This window comes from Sminthopsis crassicaudata, chromosome X, assembly GCF_048593235.1.
Source record: "Sminthopsis crassicaudata isolate SCR6 chromosome X, ASM4859323v1, whole genome shotgun sequence".
NCBI lineage: Eukaryota > Metazoa > Chordata > Mammalia > Dasyuromorphia > Dasyuridae > Sminthopsis > Sminthopsis crassicaudata.
The window spans coordinates 60580471-60600621 of record NC_133623.1 but is presented as its reverse complement, the minus strand read 5'-3'; the positions used below and the strand labels follow the sequence as shown (position 1 = coordinate 60600621).

At 42.6% G+C, this 20151-nt stretch overlaps 1 protein-coding gene across 2 annotated transcripts in view; it reads right to left on the bottom strand.

Annotated features, from left to right (window-relative positions):
• The window catches only part of TMEM255A (transmembrane protein 255A), a 95128-nt gene that overhangs the window by 49770 nt on the left and 25207 nt on the right, over positions 1–20151 (bottom strand). For both annotated transcript variants that reach the window (XM_074278083.1, XM_074278082.1), the window contains exon 2: positions 19048–19190. In XM_074278083.1, coding sequence (XP_074134184.1) covers positions 19048–19190 — 143 coding nt within the window. The remainder of the gene's footprint in view (positions 1–19047; positions 19191–20151) is intronic.

Below are 20151 nucleotides of genomic sequence, written 5' to 3'. Positions count from 1 at the left end.
TCTTCTTTCCTCTATGTTAAACATCTCTAGTTCCAAACCTCGTATCCTGTCTTCTCCAGTCTTTCTCCCTTATCTGATCAGTTTCTTCTAGGCCCATTCTAGCATGTCTTTCCTCAAAGGTGAACATGATACTGTAAGTACGGTCTGGCCACGGCTCATTAACTACAATTATTACCTCCACCATCCTGGCCACCAGGACCCTCTGGATGCAACCCAGGATCATGTTAGATGTTTTGGGAGTTGCCTCCATTGGCTCATCTGGTCAACTACGTTTCCATAAGAGCTACTGTCTGGCCCCATCCTACGACTGGGAAATGGATTTTTCAACCACGTACAGAAATTTACATTTTCCCCCTTTCATTTTATCTTGTTCTTTCAGGTGCAGATTCTAACATGTGATATCTTTTGAGATAGAGACTTTCATCTAGTGTGTAACTACCCTTACAAGCTCTGTGTCATCCCCAAACTTGATGCCATCGATAATGTCATCCAAATCACTGATCAAAGTGCTGAACAGCACAAGGGAAAGGACGCATTCCTGGGGTACTCCATTTAGAGGACTTCACAGTAAGCTGACACTGATTCTCTAATAACTTTTCTTGGGGTCTCTTCAAACAATTCCAAATTCAGTTCTCATTTCTCCATTCTGTCTACAGGATAGCTTGACAGACTAAGTGTGTTATATCTCCGATACTCCCCTGATCCATTAGCCTTTTAACTCTGCCCATTAAAGAAAAGGAAATTACTCTGGCACGACTCTGCCTTGATGAAACCATGTTAGCTTTTGGTGATCACTATTTTCTTTTTAAAGTCTTTATAAACCATCACCCATAATAATGTATTCTAAATTTTATCTGAAAAAAAAAAAGCCAAACTCCTATTCTTGGGACTTTCAGTCCCTTTATGGGACACTTTGCCCATTCTTCAAGATCTTTCAAAGACCTCTCAGAGTGATTTAGCAATGACATTGGCAAATTCTATCAACGTTCCAGTCATAGTTCGTTCCGGACTACTGTCCTAAGTTCAGCAGGGCAATGAGATACTATCTGACCCTCTCCATTTATCTTGAGTTTCCACTCCCCAAGCAATTTGGTTTTATATTTCATTCCAAAGATCATTCTCCTTAGAAGAGAAAACAGAAGCAAAATGCAAATTAAGTGCTGTCTCATCACAGTTCGTTATTTGTTCTTCCATCCATCTACCCATTCATCCCAAACAGTGATCTTATCCCTTCTTTTTATCCTCCTCTTTCTCCCCAGAAAGAATTTCTTAAAACCCTTTTAGGCATCCTTAGCTTTCCTCCTCAACTTCAGCTCATAAGGAGATATAGCTTTTGACACTATTTTTCTAGCCTCTCTTTTGTAGTCATCCTTACTGACTTCCTTTTGCTCTAGGATTTTCTACAAGTCATTAACAGATCTGTTCATCAGTGAGTTCCCTGTGTATCTCAGTCTCTTCAGGAGGTCCTTGTTTTTGTAATTTTCCCTGAAAAATACTAATCCATTGAATCCTATCCCTTTCTTGAAGCCTTTTGAACTCTGCTCTCCCAAACCCTAGATTTACAAGTCCTTTACTTTACTCGAATATTCTATGATGTGTACAAAAATATTTGTAGCAGCCCTTTTTGTAGAGGCAAGAAACTGGAAACTGAGGGGATGACCATCAGTTGGAGAATGGCTGAATAAGCTATGGTATATGAGTGTTATGGAATATTATTGCTCTGTAAGAAATGACCAGCAGGATGATTTCAGAGAGGCCTGGAGAGACTTACTGATGCTGAGTGAGATGAGCAGAACCAGGAGATCATTGTACACGGGAACAATGATACTATATGGGGATGTATTCTGATGGACATAGCTCTTTTAAAAAATGAGGTGATTCAGCAATTCCAATAGACTTGTGACAGAGAGAGCCATGTGCATCCAGACAGAGGACTGTGGGGACTGAATGTGAATCACAACATAGTATTTTTTACCTTTTTAAACTGTTGTTTGCTTGCTTTTCTCTTTTTTTTCATTTTTTTTCCTTTTTGATCTTATTTTTCTTGTGCAGCCTAAGTGTTGAAATATGTATAGAAGAACTGCATATGTTTAACATTTATTGGATTGCTTTGCTGTCTAGGGGAGGAGTGTAGGGAGAAAAATTTGGAACACAAGGTTTTGTAAGGGTGAATGTCAAAAACTATCTTTACGTATATTTTAAAAATAAAAACTATCATTAACAACAAAAACAAAAACTAAAGCAAGCAAACAAAAAAGAATATTCTATGATGAAAGGGTCACTTGCCCTGAAAGTCCTTGGCATTTCTTGGCAAGCAATTGCCCTGTTGCATTTTCTACTTTTTGAAGGCCAAAATGATCATTAATCAAGTTACAAAATTTTGAAAGAGAGAATATAAACAGCAAATCTCATCTCTGATATATCCTCATTTTGTGACCTTTATTAAGTCATTCAATCTCTTAGAGCCCCAGGTTCTTGGACCAGGGCTTCTAAAACTTTTCCCATTAAAGACCCCCTTTCACTAGAGAAATTTTTTACATGATTCCACATATAAGGTATACAAATCAAACATAAATCAGAATTTCACAATCCCCACATTCAGTTATGAGATCTCGCATAAAGTCTCAAATCACAGTTTAAGAAGTTGGGTCTTAGACTATGAGCTACACAGAAGGTACAGACCTGCATTGGTAGACAAGAGTTTCTTTGCCTGAGAGATCCCTATATCGATGAAATCCTAAATCTAGTTCCTATCCCAGTCTCCATTTGAAGAGCATCATCACTATATTATGCCAGATTTTTGTGATCTTTCGCCAAACCTGTCATCCGATTCCTCCTGCTGTCCAGGTGGTCTGTTCATATACATATTACTTTTATTTCTAACTCCATTGGTATCTTAGCCATATGTTCCCCATCATGATTCCCCCTGATCCCCAGTTGCTAGATTTCTCATATCAACATCAATTTTTAAAATACAATGCTACTTACACCTCCTTCTACTTATCTAGCCACAAACATGAGCCAGCCCACAAGGGCTCAATTTCCTTACTGCATTAAGCTCTCAAGTTCACCCTATTTACTGCCCATTCTTTGGTTATCTTTATATAGACATCTGCAACCATAGGTTTTATTGTTGACTCTCTTCTTGGATTATGTACCTTACAGATTAATGGGTCCCCTATTAGGCTACTCTTTTTTCTGTGTTATACCTGCTTCTCTCTAGTTAGGCTTATCAGAACTATACAGGTTTGTCCTCTTTTTTACAGGAGAAAATGTTTTTACAGGCCCTTGTGTTAGGTGCCTTCCACCATTTGTCAAGAACCCACCAATCTCACATATCAAGCTGTGGTTTGGAAATCCAAATCCCATTACCAAATGCAATCTGCCTTTCTCTCCTGGATCCCCTACCTTTAATTGTCAACAGTGATGAAAACACCATTTGTGTTTCTGAGGTTTGGAGTTTTGCCTGGGACTTCATAAAACATAGGAATATTCTCTAGTTTCAATTCGTGGGTATTGTTTGTCTCTACATGAAATCACAAGAAGCAGGTGATGGTCATCAGATTTGAGAGTTCTTGAATAGAGCTCTTTCACGTTCCAGATCTGTGCCCTGAAATTCTCGGGTGTAAGTCTGCTATAGCATACATTATATATGTAAGTCTTATTTATATGTTACATCAATACTATGTCAGTTCAACAAATAACTGTTTTGGGACCCTGGGTAGAATGTCACCAACCACTATTACCTGTGTCTTCTTCCTTTATTACTGTATGACCTTTCACCTCTGAGGCCATATCATTACATTTTATTTTTGTTGTTGTTTTAAGAGTCGTCTGACTGTTACTTGTGAATTTTATTTTTCCTAGTTATACATAAAATGATCTTTTACATTTGTTTTTAAAACTTTGAGTTCTAGATTCCATCTCTGACTACACATGCCACTGAAAAAGGATGACTGTTAACCCTATGAGTATGGCAATTGACTCAATGAACATCAAAAATTGTTGATGAGACTGTTGTAGGACTTCAAAACTTGCAGGAATCATTGAATTCCCTGACACATGAAGTAATGGATTGGTTTTGAACTATCTCTCCCATTGAGAAGGCACATGTGAAATTACACAAAACATTTCCATAAAAATCACATTTCTAAAGAAAACATAAATCCCCCCCCCCCCCAAAAAAAAAACCCTCAAGAAACACAAAGTAAAAAAAAAAGTATGTTTCCATCTGTATTTAAATACAGTTCTTTCTCTGGGTATGGATTCCATTTTTCAGAGTAGTCTAGGATCACTGTATTGCTGAGAATAGCAAAATTATTTACAGCTGACCACCCCACAGTATTTCTATTACTTTGTAAACAGGACATTTCACTTTGCTTGAGTTCATAGAGGACTTTCCAGGTTTTTCTGAGAGCATCCCACTCATCATTTCCCATAGAACAATAATATTCCATCATAATCACATACCACAATTTATTCAGCCATTCCCTAATTGATGGATATCCCTTAAATTTCCAATTCTTTGCCCTGAAAAAAAGAGCTGCTATAAGTATTTTTGTACATATGGGTCCTTTTCTTTTTTTTTTTTAAATCTCTTTTGAGATTCATGCCTAGTAGTGGTATTGCTAGGTCAAAGGATATGCACAGCATCATATTTTGGAACACAAGGAGCCACTTCTTCCCATGGTAGCCCAGTACCTGCCTTATGGGAAGTTTCTATATTGCTCCAGCTGTTCAGAAGTCCTTCTTCTCTCCTTCCTTCTCTGTATCACATTCTCCAATCTGACAGGATAGAATTGTCCTCTACCTCTTTATACCATTTTCCCATTTTGTTTCTTCCCTGAAGCACTTCCATTTTTTCCCAAGAAATACAGCACTCTCTCTGATAACCTGGATAATAGATTCTCTTCTCTAGAATGGGAACTAGTGTGTATTTTGAACAGTTAGGGATATTTCTTGCCATTGGCTAAGATATAAACACAGCCCATTCTGAAAGTCACAGCGAAATTATCCTTGCCCCCACTATTTACTTAAAGTGAATCCACAGTCTTGTCTTGTTTTATTAACTTCTTGGACTTACGGCCGTGGCTAATTACTGTGGCAACTACCTAATGTCATAAGACTTGAGACATCAATATAATGAAATCCACACACATCCTTTCAGTCAGTTGCTGATCTCCAGGTCCTTCATGGACAGATATTACACTCTCCGAGCCTACTCAGAGAATGAGGCTTAATTGATTTAGCAGATGGAAGCAGACAAGATAGAAGCAACCAAGACACAAGGTGAAATCGAATTATCTAAAAAGATCTATGTAACTTGTTTCACCTAGCTGCCACTTTCCTGAAGACTTCATTTACTTCTAGGCTCCCTGGCCCCATTTGAGGGCCAAGGCTTAATTTGTTTAGCAGACACGATGGAACAAGGACACAGGATGAAATATAATCATCTAATAAAGTCTACAAATCTTGCTCACTTTCCCACTACTTCCAGAAGCTCTCTGAGGTTTCTAAGAGAAGTTAGCCCCCATTGATTTGTGATCTGCTGAGGGAGGGAGATGAGATAAAGGGGGAAAAAACCCCTTCCTGGCAGCAAACTCTGGAAGAGCTGGGGCTGTGTCTGCTCACTACTCACTAGCTGGGCTGCTGGCCTTGGATAATTGCTTCATTAGTTCCTTTGTCTGTAAAATAGGGGGACTAAATTCTTGAGAGTCGCCCTAATCTCTATATGATCACTGGAGCCAGATGGCTCTAGAGGGGAAAGTGAGGCAGGGGACCTTGCTCAGCCCTCCCTCACTTAAATCTGATTCATTTGCGTGTCATGGCATTCCCTCCCTGATGTCACGGTCCTCTTAGAGAACGAAGGAGAAACAATAAGAGGGGGACTAAACTAGATGATCCCCGAGGTCCCTTTCAGCCTTGATCATCTGCAATCCTGTGACCTTCAATGAATAACTGCCTGCTTTTGAATCTCCTCAGCTACAATGCTAGAGTAGAAAAAGTGATGAACTTGGGCAGGGGGTGTGTTAAAGAATACAAGTTCAAAACCTACCTCTGCTGTATGACCTTGGGTAAATCACTAACCCGCCCTCAGTTTCTTCTTCTGTAAAATGGGGGGGGGGTGCTCTCAATAGTCTCTGAGCTTCCTTCCAGCTCCAGAGCTAGGATCCTATGACCTTCCCACACTCTATATTTGCTTTTGACTCAGTTATGAGGTAAATGACAAGAATTATAGCCCACATCTCCCTTTTGGGAAGAGATCTTTTTATAGGCTGATAGCCCGACTCTGGGATGTATTTGAAAGGAAGGGCAGTCTTGGAGGTAACTGGCATGCCAATAAACCCCAGGGAGTACTTTACAAACCAACACGCTCCTTAACACCCCTATTTTTTGAAAAGATAGGACTTTTTTGCAAGCAGCAGGCACTTGTGGTTAGCCCACTAAAATCTCTGTTAGCATTTATTCACCCCTTCCTCCACCTCAGCTTCACTTCCAGACAAAAGGCACTCCCCCGCTCAGGGGCGAGCAGGAACAACCAGGTAAATGCTGAAAAGTAATTTCTCTAAGTGGTTGGCGTGACAGCCAGGGCCTCATCATCTCTGCCATTAGTGGGCTGAATCTGCCAGGGTGGCTGAGAACAACAGCTGACTGATTGGCCTTGATGGGGCTGCGGAAGAAGATGAAAATTAAATTAAGGGGAAAGATGGTGAGAAGAGGCCAATTAATCTTCACACCAGTTGCAGATGAACAATCCTTGCCTTGATTTACATTTACGGAAGGGCTGGGCTTTCACACAGAGAAATATCTCATTTCGGGCAAAAAAATTTCCAGGCCAGAGAAAGGACAATAAATCCTCAGAAATGCCCTTGGGGGGACATAGGGAGATGAGAGACCTTCCTCTGGTTGGCCCTCAAAGTGTATTAATAGCTTATCATTAAAAAAAAAAAAGGCACTTTTTTTTTTATCAGCACTTTAGGGTTGGGAAGCTGTAGACAAGGACCTAATAGACTTCTCTACTGGATAATCCGACCCCAATGAGAAAATATCACAGGCCCCACAGGCTTCCAAAGGAGCTAGACACAATATCTTCAGCCTCCAACCCCTGCCCACAGATGTTCTTCCTGGGACTAGGTTATCTCTGTTGCACAGACTCCCCCCAAGGGCAAACAGACATCTCTAAAGAGGTTGGGCAAATACAGTGGATCTGCTCTGTCCGTTCTTCCAAAGTGGGGAAAGAAAACAAGAATGGGGGATTGAGACTGTGGATGCTGCCCCAAAGTGGGGGAAGAGAAAAAGAATGGGTGATTGAGCCCATAGATGTTGCCTCCAAAATGGGGGAAGAGAACAAAAGTGGAAAACTGAGCTGTAGACACTGCCCCCAAAGTGGGGAAAGAGAATAAGAGAAGGGGATTCAGTCTGTAGACGCTGCCCCCAAAGTAGGGGAAGAAAACAAGAATGGGGGCTTGAACCCATAGATGCTGCCCCCAAAGTGGGGAAAGAAAAAAGGGTGGGGGATTGAGTCTGTAGACGCTGCCCCAAAGTAGGGAAAGAGAACAAGTGTGGAAGACTGAGCCTGTGGACACTGCCCCCTAAGTGGGAAAAGAACAAGAGTGGGGGATTGAACCCTTAGATGCTGCCCCCAAAGTGGGGAAAGAGAACAAGTGTGGAAGACTGAGTCCACAGATGCTGCCCCAAAGTGGAGAAAGAGAACAAGAATGGGGGCTTGAACCCGTAGACGCTGCCCCCAAAGTGGGGGAAGAGAACAAAAGTGGAAAACTGAGCTGTAAACACTGCCCCCAAAGTGGGGAAGAGAACAAAAATGGGGGCTTGAACCCATAGACGCTGCCCCCAAAGTGGGGAAAGAAAAAAGGGTGGGGGATTGAGTCTGTAGACGCTGCCCCAAAGTGGGGAAAGAGAACAAGTGTGGACGACTGAGCCTGTGGACACTGCCCCCAAAGTGGGAAAAGAGAACAAGAGTGAGGGATTGAACCCACAGATGCTGCCCCAAAGTGGGGGAAGAGAACAAGTATAGAAGACTGAGCTGTAGATGCTGTCCCCAAAGTGGGGAAAGAAAACAAGAATGGGGGATTGAGACTGTGGATACTGCCCCCAAAGTGGGGAAAGAGAACAAGTGTGGAAGACTGAGCCCACAGATGCTGCCCCAAAGTGGGGAAAGAGCAAGAATGGGGGATTGAGACTGTGGATGCTGCCCCAAAGTGGGGGAAGAGAAAAAGAATGGGTGATTAAGCCCATAGATGCTGCCCCCAAAGTGGGGGAAGAGAACAAAAGTGGAAAACTGAGCTGTAGACACTGCCCCCAAAGTGGGGAAAGAGAATAAGAGAAGGGGATTCAGTCTGTAGACGCTGCCCCCAAAGTAGGGGAAGAGAAAAAAATGGGGGCTTGAACCCATAGATGCTGCCCCCAAAGTGGGGAAAGAAAAAAAGGGTGGGGGATTGAGTCTGTAGATGCTGCCCCAAAGTGGAGGAAGAGAACAAGTGTGGAAGACTGAGCTGTAGATGCTGTCCCCAAAGTGGGGAAAGAGAACAAGAGTGGGGGATTGAGCCCATGGATGCTGCCCCAAAGTGGGAAAAGAGAACAAGTGTGAAAGACTGAGTCTATGGATGCTGCCCCCAAAGTGGGGGAAGAGAACAAGTGTAGAAGACTGAACCCATAGATGCTGCCCCTAAAATGAGGAAAGAGAACAAGAATGGAGGATTGAGCCCATAGATGCTGCCCCAAAGTGGGAAAAGAGAACAAGTGTGAAAGACTGAGCCCATGGATGCTGCCCCAAAGTGGGGGAAGAAAACAAGAATGGGGGATTGAGACTGTGGATGCTGCCCCCAAAGTGGGGAAAGAGAACAAGTGTGGAAGACTGAACCCATAGATGCTGCCCCTAAAATGAGGAAAGAGAACAAGAGTGGGGGATTGAGCCCATGGATGCTGCCCCAAAGTGGGAAAAGAGAACAAGTGTGAAAGACTGAGTCTATGGATGCTGCCCCCAAAGTGGGGGAAGAGAACAAGTGTAGAAGACTGAACCCATAGATGCTGCCCCTAAAATGAGGAAAGAGAACAAGAATGGAGGATTGAGCCCATAGATGCTGCCCCAAAGTGGGAAAAGAGAACAAGTGTGAAAGACTGAGTCTATGGATGCTGCTCCCAAAGTGGGGGAAGAGAACAAGTGTGGAAGACTGAACCCATAGATGCTGCCCCAAAGTGGGAAAAGAGAACAAGTGTGGGGAATTGAACCCATAGATGCTGCCCCCAAAATGAGGAAAGAGAACAAGAGTGGGGGATTGAGCCCATGGATGCTGCCCCAAAGTGGGGAAAGAGCAAGAATGGGGAACTGAGCCCATAGATGCTGCCCCAAAGTGGGGGAAGAGAACAAGAGTAGGGGATTGAGCCTGTGGATGCTACCCCCACTAGCTTGGCCTCCTGGGAATCTGTCCAGCTGGTCTGGTGGCAGTGATCCAATCACAATCTTTTCTCTTCAGGTTGGGACGTGTGCAATTTGACAAATGACTCAGAAACTTAACTCAAAGGAGAGCCAAATAAGGCAGGAAAATGGAGCAGACACAAGTTTGGAAAAATCCCTTCTTGGGGGGTGGGAGTAAGTTGTATTCCTTTGGAGAAAGAGGGAGCTGGAATAGGCACCAGGCTGGGGGGTGAAGAGAGTGAACAAACATGTCCGGAGAGTCTGAGAAAGTCTTGGGTGTCATACCTGGCAACCCCCTCCCCCATCTCAGTTCCCCAAAGTACAAAAGGCAAGGGTCATGCTCAAGCAGTTTGGAACCATTATCAGTCTTTACCTATTTTCACGCCACGGCAAATTCTTGCCCATCTCTTCTACCCCAACCCAAGGAAAACCACCCCTAGTACAATACATCTAAATTTAAAAACCTTTACATTTAAAATTTAAAAGACTGATTATTTATTTAGAACTTTTACCTTTCTTTCTTTCTTCTTGCCCTCCCCTTCCCCCCAAATGAAAACGAGGTCTGAGGCCCCACTGTCCATCTATGTGACTCTCTCTCTGAGCTTCAGTTTTGCCTGAGGCTGCTCACTCTAGAGCTGGAAGGAAACTAAGAGGCCATCTAGTTCAATTCTCTCCTTCTGGAGAAGATGAAACGGAGACCTATAGAAGACAAGGGACTTGGCTAAGATCACACAGGTAGTAAATAATAGAGCTTGCATTTGAATCCAGGTCTTCTTTCTAGATCCAAAGTTCTGTCTGCCTCAGTTTCTCAGTAACTACACAAGCTTGAAAGGAGCCCAAATGAAAGAAAACCATGGGTCTCATATTTAATACTCTATTTTCTCCCCAATTTCACTGCATGTTGAGCTATAACATTCTGATGTCTCTTGGGATCTTAGGATCCCAGATTGATGGCTGAAGGAAGCTCAAAGGCTGTTTCTGAACCAGAATCCTCTCTTCAGCTTCCCCAATGAGTGGATAGCTCGATTCTGCCTGAAGACCTCCAAAGAAGGGGAAGCCATCAGCTCTCAAGGAAACAGTTCCCATCTTGGGATAGTTCTTCCGGTGTGGAAGACTTTTCCGACATTTAGCCTCAATGTGCTCCAAAACAACTCCCAGCCTTCAGAACCAAGTTCCACTCTCTGGGGCCAAGAGAAACAAAGCAAATACCTTTTAATACATATAGATGGGCCCTCTCTTCTTCAGGTTGACCCTTCCCAAGTCCTTCCATTAAGCCTCCTACAACATGATCTCAAGGCCCTTTCACAAAGCTCCTAGTTTTGTCAAGCTCGTCAAACCATAGCTTCCTAAAACCATGATGCAATATACCTTTTGATCCAGCAATACCACTGCTAGTTCTGTATCCCAAAGAGATCGTACAAATAGAAAAGGACCCACACGTGCAAAAATCTTTGTAGCAGCTCTCTTTTCTTCTCTTTCCAAAGAATTGGAAATTGAAGGGATGTCCATCAACTGGGCAAAGGCTGAACAAGTTGTGGTATATGATTGTGATGGAATACTATTATGCCATGAGAAATGATGAGAGGGCAGATTTCAGAGAAATCTGGAAAGACTTACAGGAACTGATACAAAGTGAAATGAGCAGAACCAGGAGAACACTGTACACAGTAACAGCAACATTGTACATAGTAACAGCAACATTGTATACAGTAACAGCAACATTGTACACAGTAACAGCAACAGTGTGTAATGATCAAGCACGATAGATTTGGCTCTTTTTAGCAGTACAATGATCCAAGAAAATTTCAAATGACTCATAATGGAAAATGCTATCCACATGCAGAGAAAAGAACTATGGAGTCTGAATGAAGATAGAAGCATACTAGTTTTTTTTTTAACTTTATTTTTTCTGTGGTTATTTTGGCTTGTTTTTCCTTTCACAACATAACTAAGATGGACATATGTTTTGCATTATGCACAATACATAATTTATATCAAAATGCTTTACTATCTTAGGAAGGGGGTTGAGGAGAGAGGGAGGGAATAATGTGTAACTTGAAATTTTTAAAATGAACGTTAAGCATTGTTTTCATATGCAATTGGAAAAAATGCTATTAAAAATCCTTCCTAAATATCTAGAATATACTATAACATATTTAACATGTATGGAACTGCCTGCCATCTAGGGGAGGGAGTGGAGGGAAGGAGGGGAAAATTCAGAACACAAGGGAGTGCAAGGGATAATGTTGTAAAAAATTACCCAGGCATATGTACTGTCAAAAAATTATAATTATAAAATTAATTTTTAAAAAGGGGAAAAAAAGAATTAAAAAATCCTTCCTAAAATGTGGCTTGATAAAAAGAGTTGAAGAGTAGGAGAGTTCAATATTGGGTAGAAAGGATAGGGGTAATGGTGGAAATGATTCAGGACTGAGTAGTAGGTAAACTTCCCCTCAATAGTAGATGGAGGGCAAGAATAGTGAAGGAACAAAGATTGGAGATGACATTGGCTACTGCCTCTTTGGCTACTGGGTAGGACTGGGCCTGTATAGCAGTGAGCTTACTGATATCAAGAAGTGGGAGCCAATGAGAAATGGAGAGTCCAAATACCCAGGACTAGAACGATGGAGGAGTCTGAGGCAGATCATTAGCTCCCAGGTCCCAAGTTCCCCACATGACTATACTATATGTCCCTCAAGGAAACCATAAGTAGGAAATCCAGCAAGGAATACTTAAGCCATGAGTAGGAAGCTCTGGATAACTTTATTAAATCCCTTATGTGTAGGCATCTGAACTGTGTATGGAAACTTCCAGGTTTGAGTGCCTACAAATTGGTTGTGGGTGACCTGGGTTTGGAAGGGACTATGGATGCCAAGCTTATGGAGCAGTTTAAAAATATGTATTATGCATTATGAAATATATGTATATAAATAATATATAAAATGATATTTTAATGTTAAATTTAAATTTAATATTAAAATTAAATTTAAAATTTTATTTTAATATATCATATTATATATGATATAAGATGTAATAAATAAAATAAATATATAAAATAATAAATATAGATATATAGATATATACACACGCACACAAACACACACACAGAGATATACATATTTTTAAAACTGTATTCCTTTTACATTCTTGGTCATGAGTAAAGGCTATCTTGTATGATTGTCTCCCTTATGAAATACTGACATGACTAGGGTTCACTGAAATATAGTTGATCAGGAAAACAGGCAGAGTTTTTCCTCAGTGGGTGGGTGGGTGGGGCTTCAAATTTGACAAATCCCACTGACTACCTCTCCCTAGAACAGGAATCAGCAAACCATGGCCGGTGGAGTCCAAAAATGGCCTGCTGCCTCTTCTGAACTGGTTTTCACATTTTCAAATATAACATTTCTTTAAAATATAGGTTGGCCGTAGTTTGCCAGCCTCTGACCTGGACTAATAAGTACAAAAGGGAGAGCTGGGGCATAGATAGGAATAGTTCTCTGCAAATCTCAGAGACACTGGAATTCTCCCCGGGAGCCTCCTGGGGTTGAATTATAACCATCAACCGGTTATGAGATTGCCAATATTTGGGCCTTCCTAAATAAAAAGGGTCAGAAGGTAGGAAGCATGTCCCCAAAGAGTGAAATTTATAAGAGGTTCTGATCTGTAACCTCAAATGGATTTTTTCTTCTTTGCATCTGAACTTGCTTTTGCAATTTCTATCACTCAAATCCACTTGAATGCCCAAGAAACCCTTGGAAATGAGCTGTCCTGGTAAGTGAAGCCCCGAGGGGTCTCTCAAACAGAAGCTTATACAGGGGATTCTGACTTTAGGGAGAGGTCTGCTGAAAGGGACCTTTGAAACCAACCCTCAACTTTCCTAGGACAGGCCATGGAGACTCAGAAATTCAAGTATTTGCCCCTGATCCCATGGGCAAACGAGACTGGGTGTGAACTCACGTTTCCTACTCCAAATCCAGCCCCGTTTCCTCTATATCAGGCCTTTTTAAACTTTTTCCACTCCTTTTCATCTGAGAAATTTTTACACAATACTTGATATATATATAGAGAAAATAGGTACACAAACCAAATATGTACTAATAATAAATCATAATTTCACAAACCCTACATTCAGTTATGAGGCACCCCCCGCCGACATGGAGTCACCACCCACAGTTTAAGAAGCTTTGCTCTATATCACAACTTCTGAGATCCCCCAAGGTTCTGTGACAGGGCTGGGGATCAAAGGTAGATCGGATACAAGCCTTGACCTCAAGGTGCTTCCAATCTAATGAGAGGAAAAAGACAAATACACATCTAGAACCAAGGGCACACCGTCTACCAGGATATGGCTTCTTCCCCGTTGTTCTCCCTTTCACTAGCTTTGCCCGTTCTGTACATTCACTCAGCCTGCAAGCCTATTTCTCTGTCCCTAGGGTAGAGCAGAGCTGGAGAGTAGGTATGCAGCACAAACCGTTGGACAGCTGTAAAATTAGTCCTAATTGGTAACAAAGACAGGCCTGCCTAATCAAATACTAAACAAAAGCAGAGGTGGTCTGGGACGTCTGCTGGAGCAGAACCATCCTGTCGAGTGTCAGCCGCAGACACTCCCCTACGATAATCAGGTATCATCTGCATCCACCCCTTCCTAACCTAGAAAAATCATTCAAGGAGCAAATCCATTTTTCGATACGATAAATGAAAACTACCTTCATCTCAATGAAAGGAACACATCTATTTTTTGATAGGATAAATGAAAAACACTTTCATCTCAATTAAAGGAACAAATCTGCTTTTTGATACGATAAATGAAAAAGACTTTCATCTCAATTAAAGAAACACATCTATTTTTTGATAGGATAAATGAAAAATACCTTCATCTCAATTAAAGGAACAAATCTATTTTTTTGATACAATAAATAAAAAATACCTTCATCTCAATTAAAGGAATAAATCTACTTTTTGATACGATCCATCTCATCCATCTGAGATTCTAAATCCCGACTTTTGGTTTGAGATGGCAGCAAGAGGATTGGATTTGCTATCAAAGTCTCATGGAATCTGAATGGTAGAAGGCTTCTCAATGACCATCTAGACTGGGGACTCTTCAGTGGCTTTGTGGGCACAATCCCTTCTCAGAATCAGTTTTAAAGCATCACATAAAATTCATATGGTTGATCATAAAGAAAACCAATTGTATTGAAATACAACTGTTGAAACATTAAAAAAAAAATTTACAGATCCTAGATTAAAACTTCCTAATTTAGTCCAATCTACACCTGAAAAAAATTATTATATATAATACATATATTACACATATATATTAAATATATTATATATCACATATAATATATCATAATATACCTGAAGACTTCCCAAAGGGGGAACCCAGTCCCTCAGCCCATTTGGGGATACCTCTCAGGGTTAGAAAAAGCTTAAATCTGCTCCTTTGAAACTTTCACCCCTTTCTCCTGGTCCTCCCTTCTCAAGCATGATGACAGCCCTTCCTGCATATAACCTGGGTTTGAATCCCAGCTCAACTCTATCACTTATGTCCTGTGTGACCTTGAACAAAGTGCTTGATGTCACATCTGTAAAATGAAGGTGTTGGGTCCTTCCAGTTTCAGGTTGGTGAGCCTTTAAATTACGGAGCGCCATTGCCGGCAGGATCTGAGGCCGATCTCCTCATTTTCCCGAGGCACGGAGGACAATGACTAATTCAAAGCTCTGACTGGAAGCCAACCTTTGGGTTCTTGATTCGAGGCCCTTTCTAGTACACATTAGCCAGGAATATTTTCTTAAAGCAAGGTGTCCAGGGCAGATCTGACAAGCTGCATTTTCAAGTCACCGGAATACCCATCAGAAATGGGTGCTTACTTCAATCTTCTTTGAGTTTAAAAATAAAAACCAATTCTGCTGAGGAGCAGAGTTCTTGCCTCACCACAGGAAGAGAAAGGGCTGAGCATTTACGTCAGGCCTCTGGCAGGGGCCACCAGGCAGGTACATACACACACGGCTGCCTGTTTGCAGGGGGAGAAGGGGGAGCCCCGACTGGCAGCAACGGCAGCCAGCTGTGGCTACATCAGGACTAGCCTAGGACCCGGGCCAACAGAGCCTCTCTCGGACCCTGGCTAGACCTACTGTCTCTAGACAAGAGCAACAAAGGCCGGCACAGTCACGATGCTTCCTTCCCCAATGCACGGACTTTAAACAAATTCTCAATTTTAATGAAAAGCTTTTGTTCATACGTTCTCTTCATTTCCAAATATCTCCATCCTCCCTCCCCTCCCCAGCCAGCCAGCCTTTGTAACAAAGAATAAAAAAATGAAAACCAGTTCAGCAAAACGATTCAATGCAATACCAAAAATGACACTATATACAATGTTATCCACCCAGAGGTTCCCCCTCTGCAAAGAGAGCCATGTACATCATCTCACCTTTGTTTTATTTTTTTGAGGCAATTTGGGCTAAGTGAATTTCCCTGGTAATTTGTCTGAGGCAGCATTTGAACTCAGGTCCTCTTGACTCCAGGGCAGGTGCTCTATCCACTGCGCCACCTAGCTGGCCCATTATCTCATCTTTTTAAAAAACATCAACTGTTTTAGTAGAACATTGGAACATTTGGGGTCAAAGGACCTGGTTCAACCTCTAATACCATCAGTGTAACTTTGGGCAAGGCATATTACATCCCAAGAGCCTTAGTTCCTTCATTTCTAAAAGGAGGCGGCTGGACTCTATGACTTGGATGTCCCTTCCAGCTCGAAGATCCTAGCTTTGACCTTGAACAAGGCCCTTCCCTTCCCTGGGCCTCAGTTTCCTCCCTGTAAAGAAAGGGGATTGGACTACATGGGCTCTGAGGTTTCTTCCAATTCTAGATCTAGGAATCCATGATCTTTTTGCTGCTTCTATTTCCCATCTCTCCCTCTGCATCTTTCCTTATGCCCCCATTCTGCTGCCTCTGGTAAGGGTTTTCAAGAAGCCAAAGGTCAATAAAAGGCTGGATTTGAACTCAGATCTTCCTGATTCTAAAGCCCACACTTTGCTGCCTCTATGAAAACTCTTAAGTTGCAGAGATGGTACCAATCTGCTTCGGTAGTGGGACTGTCTTCCCTAAGCCAGTGAAATCACAGGCCGGTCTCTATCCTCATCCTTACCTACTTAACCATGTTTGCCAAGGATTTTATCTGTGCTTCTCATTGACCTCTCACAACAATACTTTGAGGTAGAGACCCCAGGTATTGGGATTCCCATTTCACAGAGGAGAAAATAGAGGCTTCGAGAGAGAAGGGTTTTGATCCCACAGCTGGTACTGTCCACTCCATCTCTCCAGGGACGGGAAAATCATATCATAACCTTTGTCCATACACACGCCTATCTCTCTTTCCAGAAAGCTCTCATTTTAGGGGAGCACCCTACGTTGAAGCCAACAGCATGCATGGTACATGTGACGGATGGTTTCTGAAGCCTCTGAGGTCAAAAGACCTGGGTTCAAAACCTGCCTCTGTCACTTAGTATCTGTATGAACTTGGAAGGATCGTTTCACTTCGGTGGCCTTCCATTTCTTTCTCTGTGAAGTGAGGGCCTCCAAAGGGCCTTCCAGCTTTATACCTGGGAGTGTGTGGACAAGTCATTCAATACGATAAAGCCTCAGTTTCCCCCTCTGTAAAATGAAGGGATTAGACCAGATCTAGGCCTCTGAGGGCCCTCTTAGCTCTGAATCTAGAAGCCTATGTGTGACCTTGTTTCTTCCTCTCCCTGAGCCTCAGTTTCCCCCCCGTGTAAAAAGAAGGGATCGGACCAGATGGTCTCTAAGGGCCCTCCCAGCTCAAGAGCTTCACTCTGTGTGCCCAGAGTGTGCATGGCACTGGCAGAAGAGGAAGGGGAAGCATTCGAGGAGAAATCCATGCTTCCGGGTGTGGAGGAGTCTGATTACTTCATTCACATCTTATTTATACAGAAACGTGCCAAATTTCAATTGAGTTGGGACGAGACTAAGAGGCAATTAGCAAACAATATCAAACAACATATAATTAAATAGTGAATTGTTTGGGGGTAGATTCATGATGTGGCAGAAGGAGCCTGAGGAGCTGAGTTAGAAGCCTGAGCCTTGAGTGCCGGGGCTGTTGTACCAGCTGTACAACTTCAAGCGAGTCCCCTCACTCTTCCGGGCCGGTTCCCTACCCAAGAAAATGAGGAGGGATGCCAAGGCCTAAGGTGCCTTTCAGCTTCTACATCCACTGATCCTAAAATCCAGGAAGCAAGAAGGCCCACTGCAGGCTCTTAGATGAGAGCCACGTCCTCTGCCTGCAAATGAGGTCAGTGGCCAATAAGAGCATGACTCAGTTTCCCTGAGTAGCATCTATGGTGCCAGGGGAAGGAGCAGGTCCGCTGAACAGCAAGGGGAGGGGGAGACAGAGAGACAGAGTGAGAGATGGAGAGACAGAGATACAGACAGACAAAGAGACAGAGAAAGAGAGGGATGGAGAGAGACAGAAACTGAGACAGAGAAACAGAGAGAGATACAAAGATACAGAGAGGGGGGAGAGCCAGAAAGCCAGAGTGAGAGACAGAAGACAGAAAGAGAAAGAGAGAGATGGAGAAACTGACAGACACAGAGACAGAGAGACAGAGACCAAAGGAGAGAGAAAGGGAAAGGGGAAGAATGAGGGGGGAGAGCCAGACAGAGAAAGAGGGAAAGGGAGGGAGGGAGAGAGAGAGAGAGATAGGACTGCAGTGGATAGACGACTCTTCCTGAGTTCAAATCCTGCTTCAGACACTTACTAGCTGTGTAACCCTGGACCAGTCAGTCACTTAATCCTGTTTGTCTGAGTTCCTCATTATAAAACGAACAGAGAAGGAAATGTAAACTGCTCCAGTATCTCTGCCAAGAAAACTTCAGAGTCACAAAAAGTCAGACATGATTGAAAACAACTGAACCGAACAATAACAGACCAAAAAATCATCCCAGTGAAGAGACTCCATCTACTTAGGCAGAATCTGCCTGTTCTACACCTTAGAGTCTTAGAGATGCACCTCTCCAAATGAAGAAGCCTTTCAGGTATTATAATTCCCAGTTTACAAATGAGGAAACTGAGGCTGAGAAGTGGAATGTGAATCCAAATCTCCTTAATTCCATTCGCTAGGCCAAGATGCCTTCTTGTTTACTAGGTGCAGAAGACTGAACCCTTTTTGCTTTCCATTTTTCTCATTAACACCTCTCTCTGACGGCAGGCCATGGCATGGAAAAGGGGAGTTGGTACCAGCCTTCGAGGGGGTCCACAGAATTCTCACGTTTTTCTCTTTTGGAAGGAGCAGAATGATTCAAGCCCATAGAAGTGTGCCATCTCCATTGAACAACCCAAGCCCTCCCATCTTCAAAGCCAGCCACGGTACAACCTAAGGAATTCTAGGCTGATGGTCAGGGGGCTTCCTTTTAACTTTGCTGTGTGATTTGGAATAGCTCGCATCCCCTTTCTGGGTCTAAGTCTCTGCATCTATTAAATTAAAATGTTGGACTACTTGATGTGCAACCCTGTGCCCTACTGAAAGTCTTTGCTGAGGGATGTGACACACCATAACTGGCGAGTGACAGAGAGGCAAAGCTCTGTACTTACGATAACTCCAGGGTAATACCCTCCGACAGTCACATTCTGGGTTCTGGTGGTAGCCGCCAGACCCACAGTCAGGATCAGCACCGACACAATGAGCAGGGTCACCGTGACGTAGAGGGAGTTCCGTTTCCTTCGGTTGAAGGTCCCTAAAAAGACACAGACAAACACTTTGTTATAGCATCCATGACTGGCGTGGCTTCTGAGACCAGGTCGAGGGTCCGACGCAGGCTTCCTTTGGCCACCTATCAAAATGACAGTACCAAATGCGGGCTGAGACTGAGCCAACTATGCATGAGTGTATATTCTTTTTATTGATAGCTTCTGTTTCTGTATCACCTTTATTTCTGAAGATATCATTCTCCATAGTTATCTTTTGAAGGATAAAAAGAGGGACAAGACCTATGATTTCATCAAGAGAGGGAACTCCCTCTTCCGATGCAGGTTGGCTCCTTTTTGACACCGTCTAGTCTTCAAAGAGATTAGCGTCAGAGGCAAGAATCACGTTCTCACGGTCTCTATCTATGCTGTCTCTGATGTGAAAAAGAATTAAAAAATGAAAAGAGGGGGAAAAAAGGATAAAAAACTAACCAGTACATCACCAGTGAGACTGATAGTGTAAGCAATATTCCACACTCAGAGTCCCCACCTTCTACAAAGGAGGGAAGGGGATCATTTCTATCTTTCCTTTGGGGTCAAGCTCGTACCAATTCTATTTAAAAAGAAAGATTTTATACTTTTTGCAACCTAGAAAAGTTATATCATATAATTGCCTATATTGGACTTACATACATTTTTACCATGTTTGACATATATTGGATTACTTGCCGTCTAGGAGAGGGGGTAGGAGGAAGGGGGTAGGAAATGGGAACACAAGGTTTTGCAAAGGAAAATGGTGAAAAATTATCCCCGCTTAGGTTTTGAAAATAAAAAGCTTCAACAGAAAAAGAAAAGTTATATTCTACCACTTAGTAAAGTGGGTTTTAGGCACATAATATATTCTCATTGGTGGTGGTATTCCATGGTAATATTTTCAGACCTGGCTCTGGAGCTCAAGATGCTTCAGGCTTGCAAGGACCCTATGGTTCCATCTCCAATGATACAGTCTCT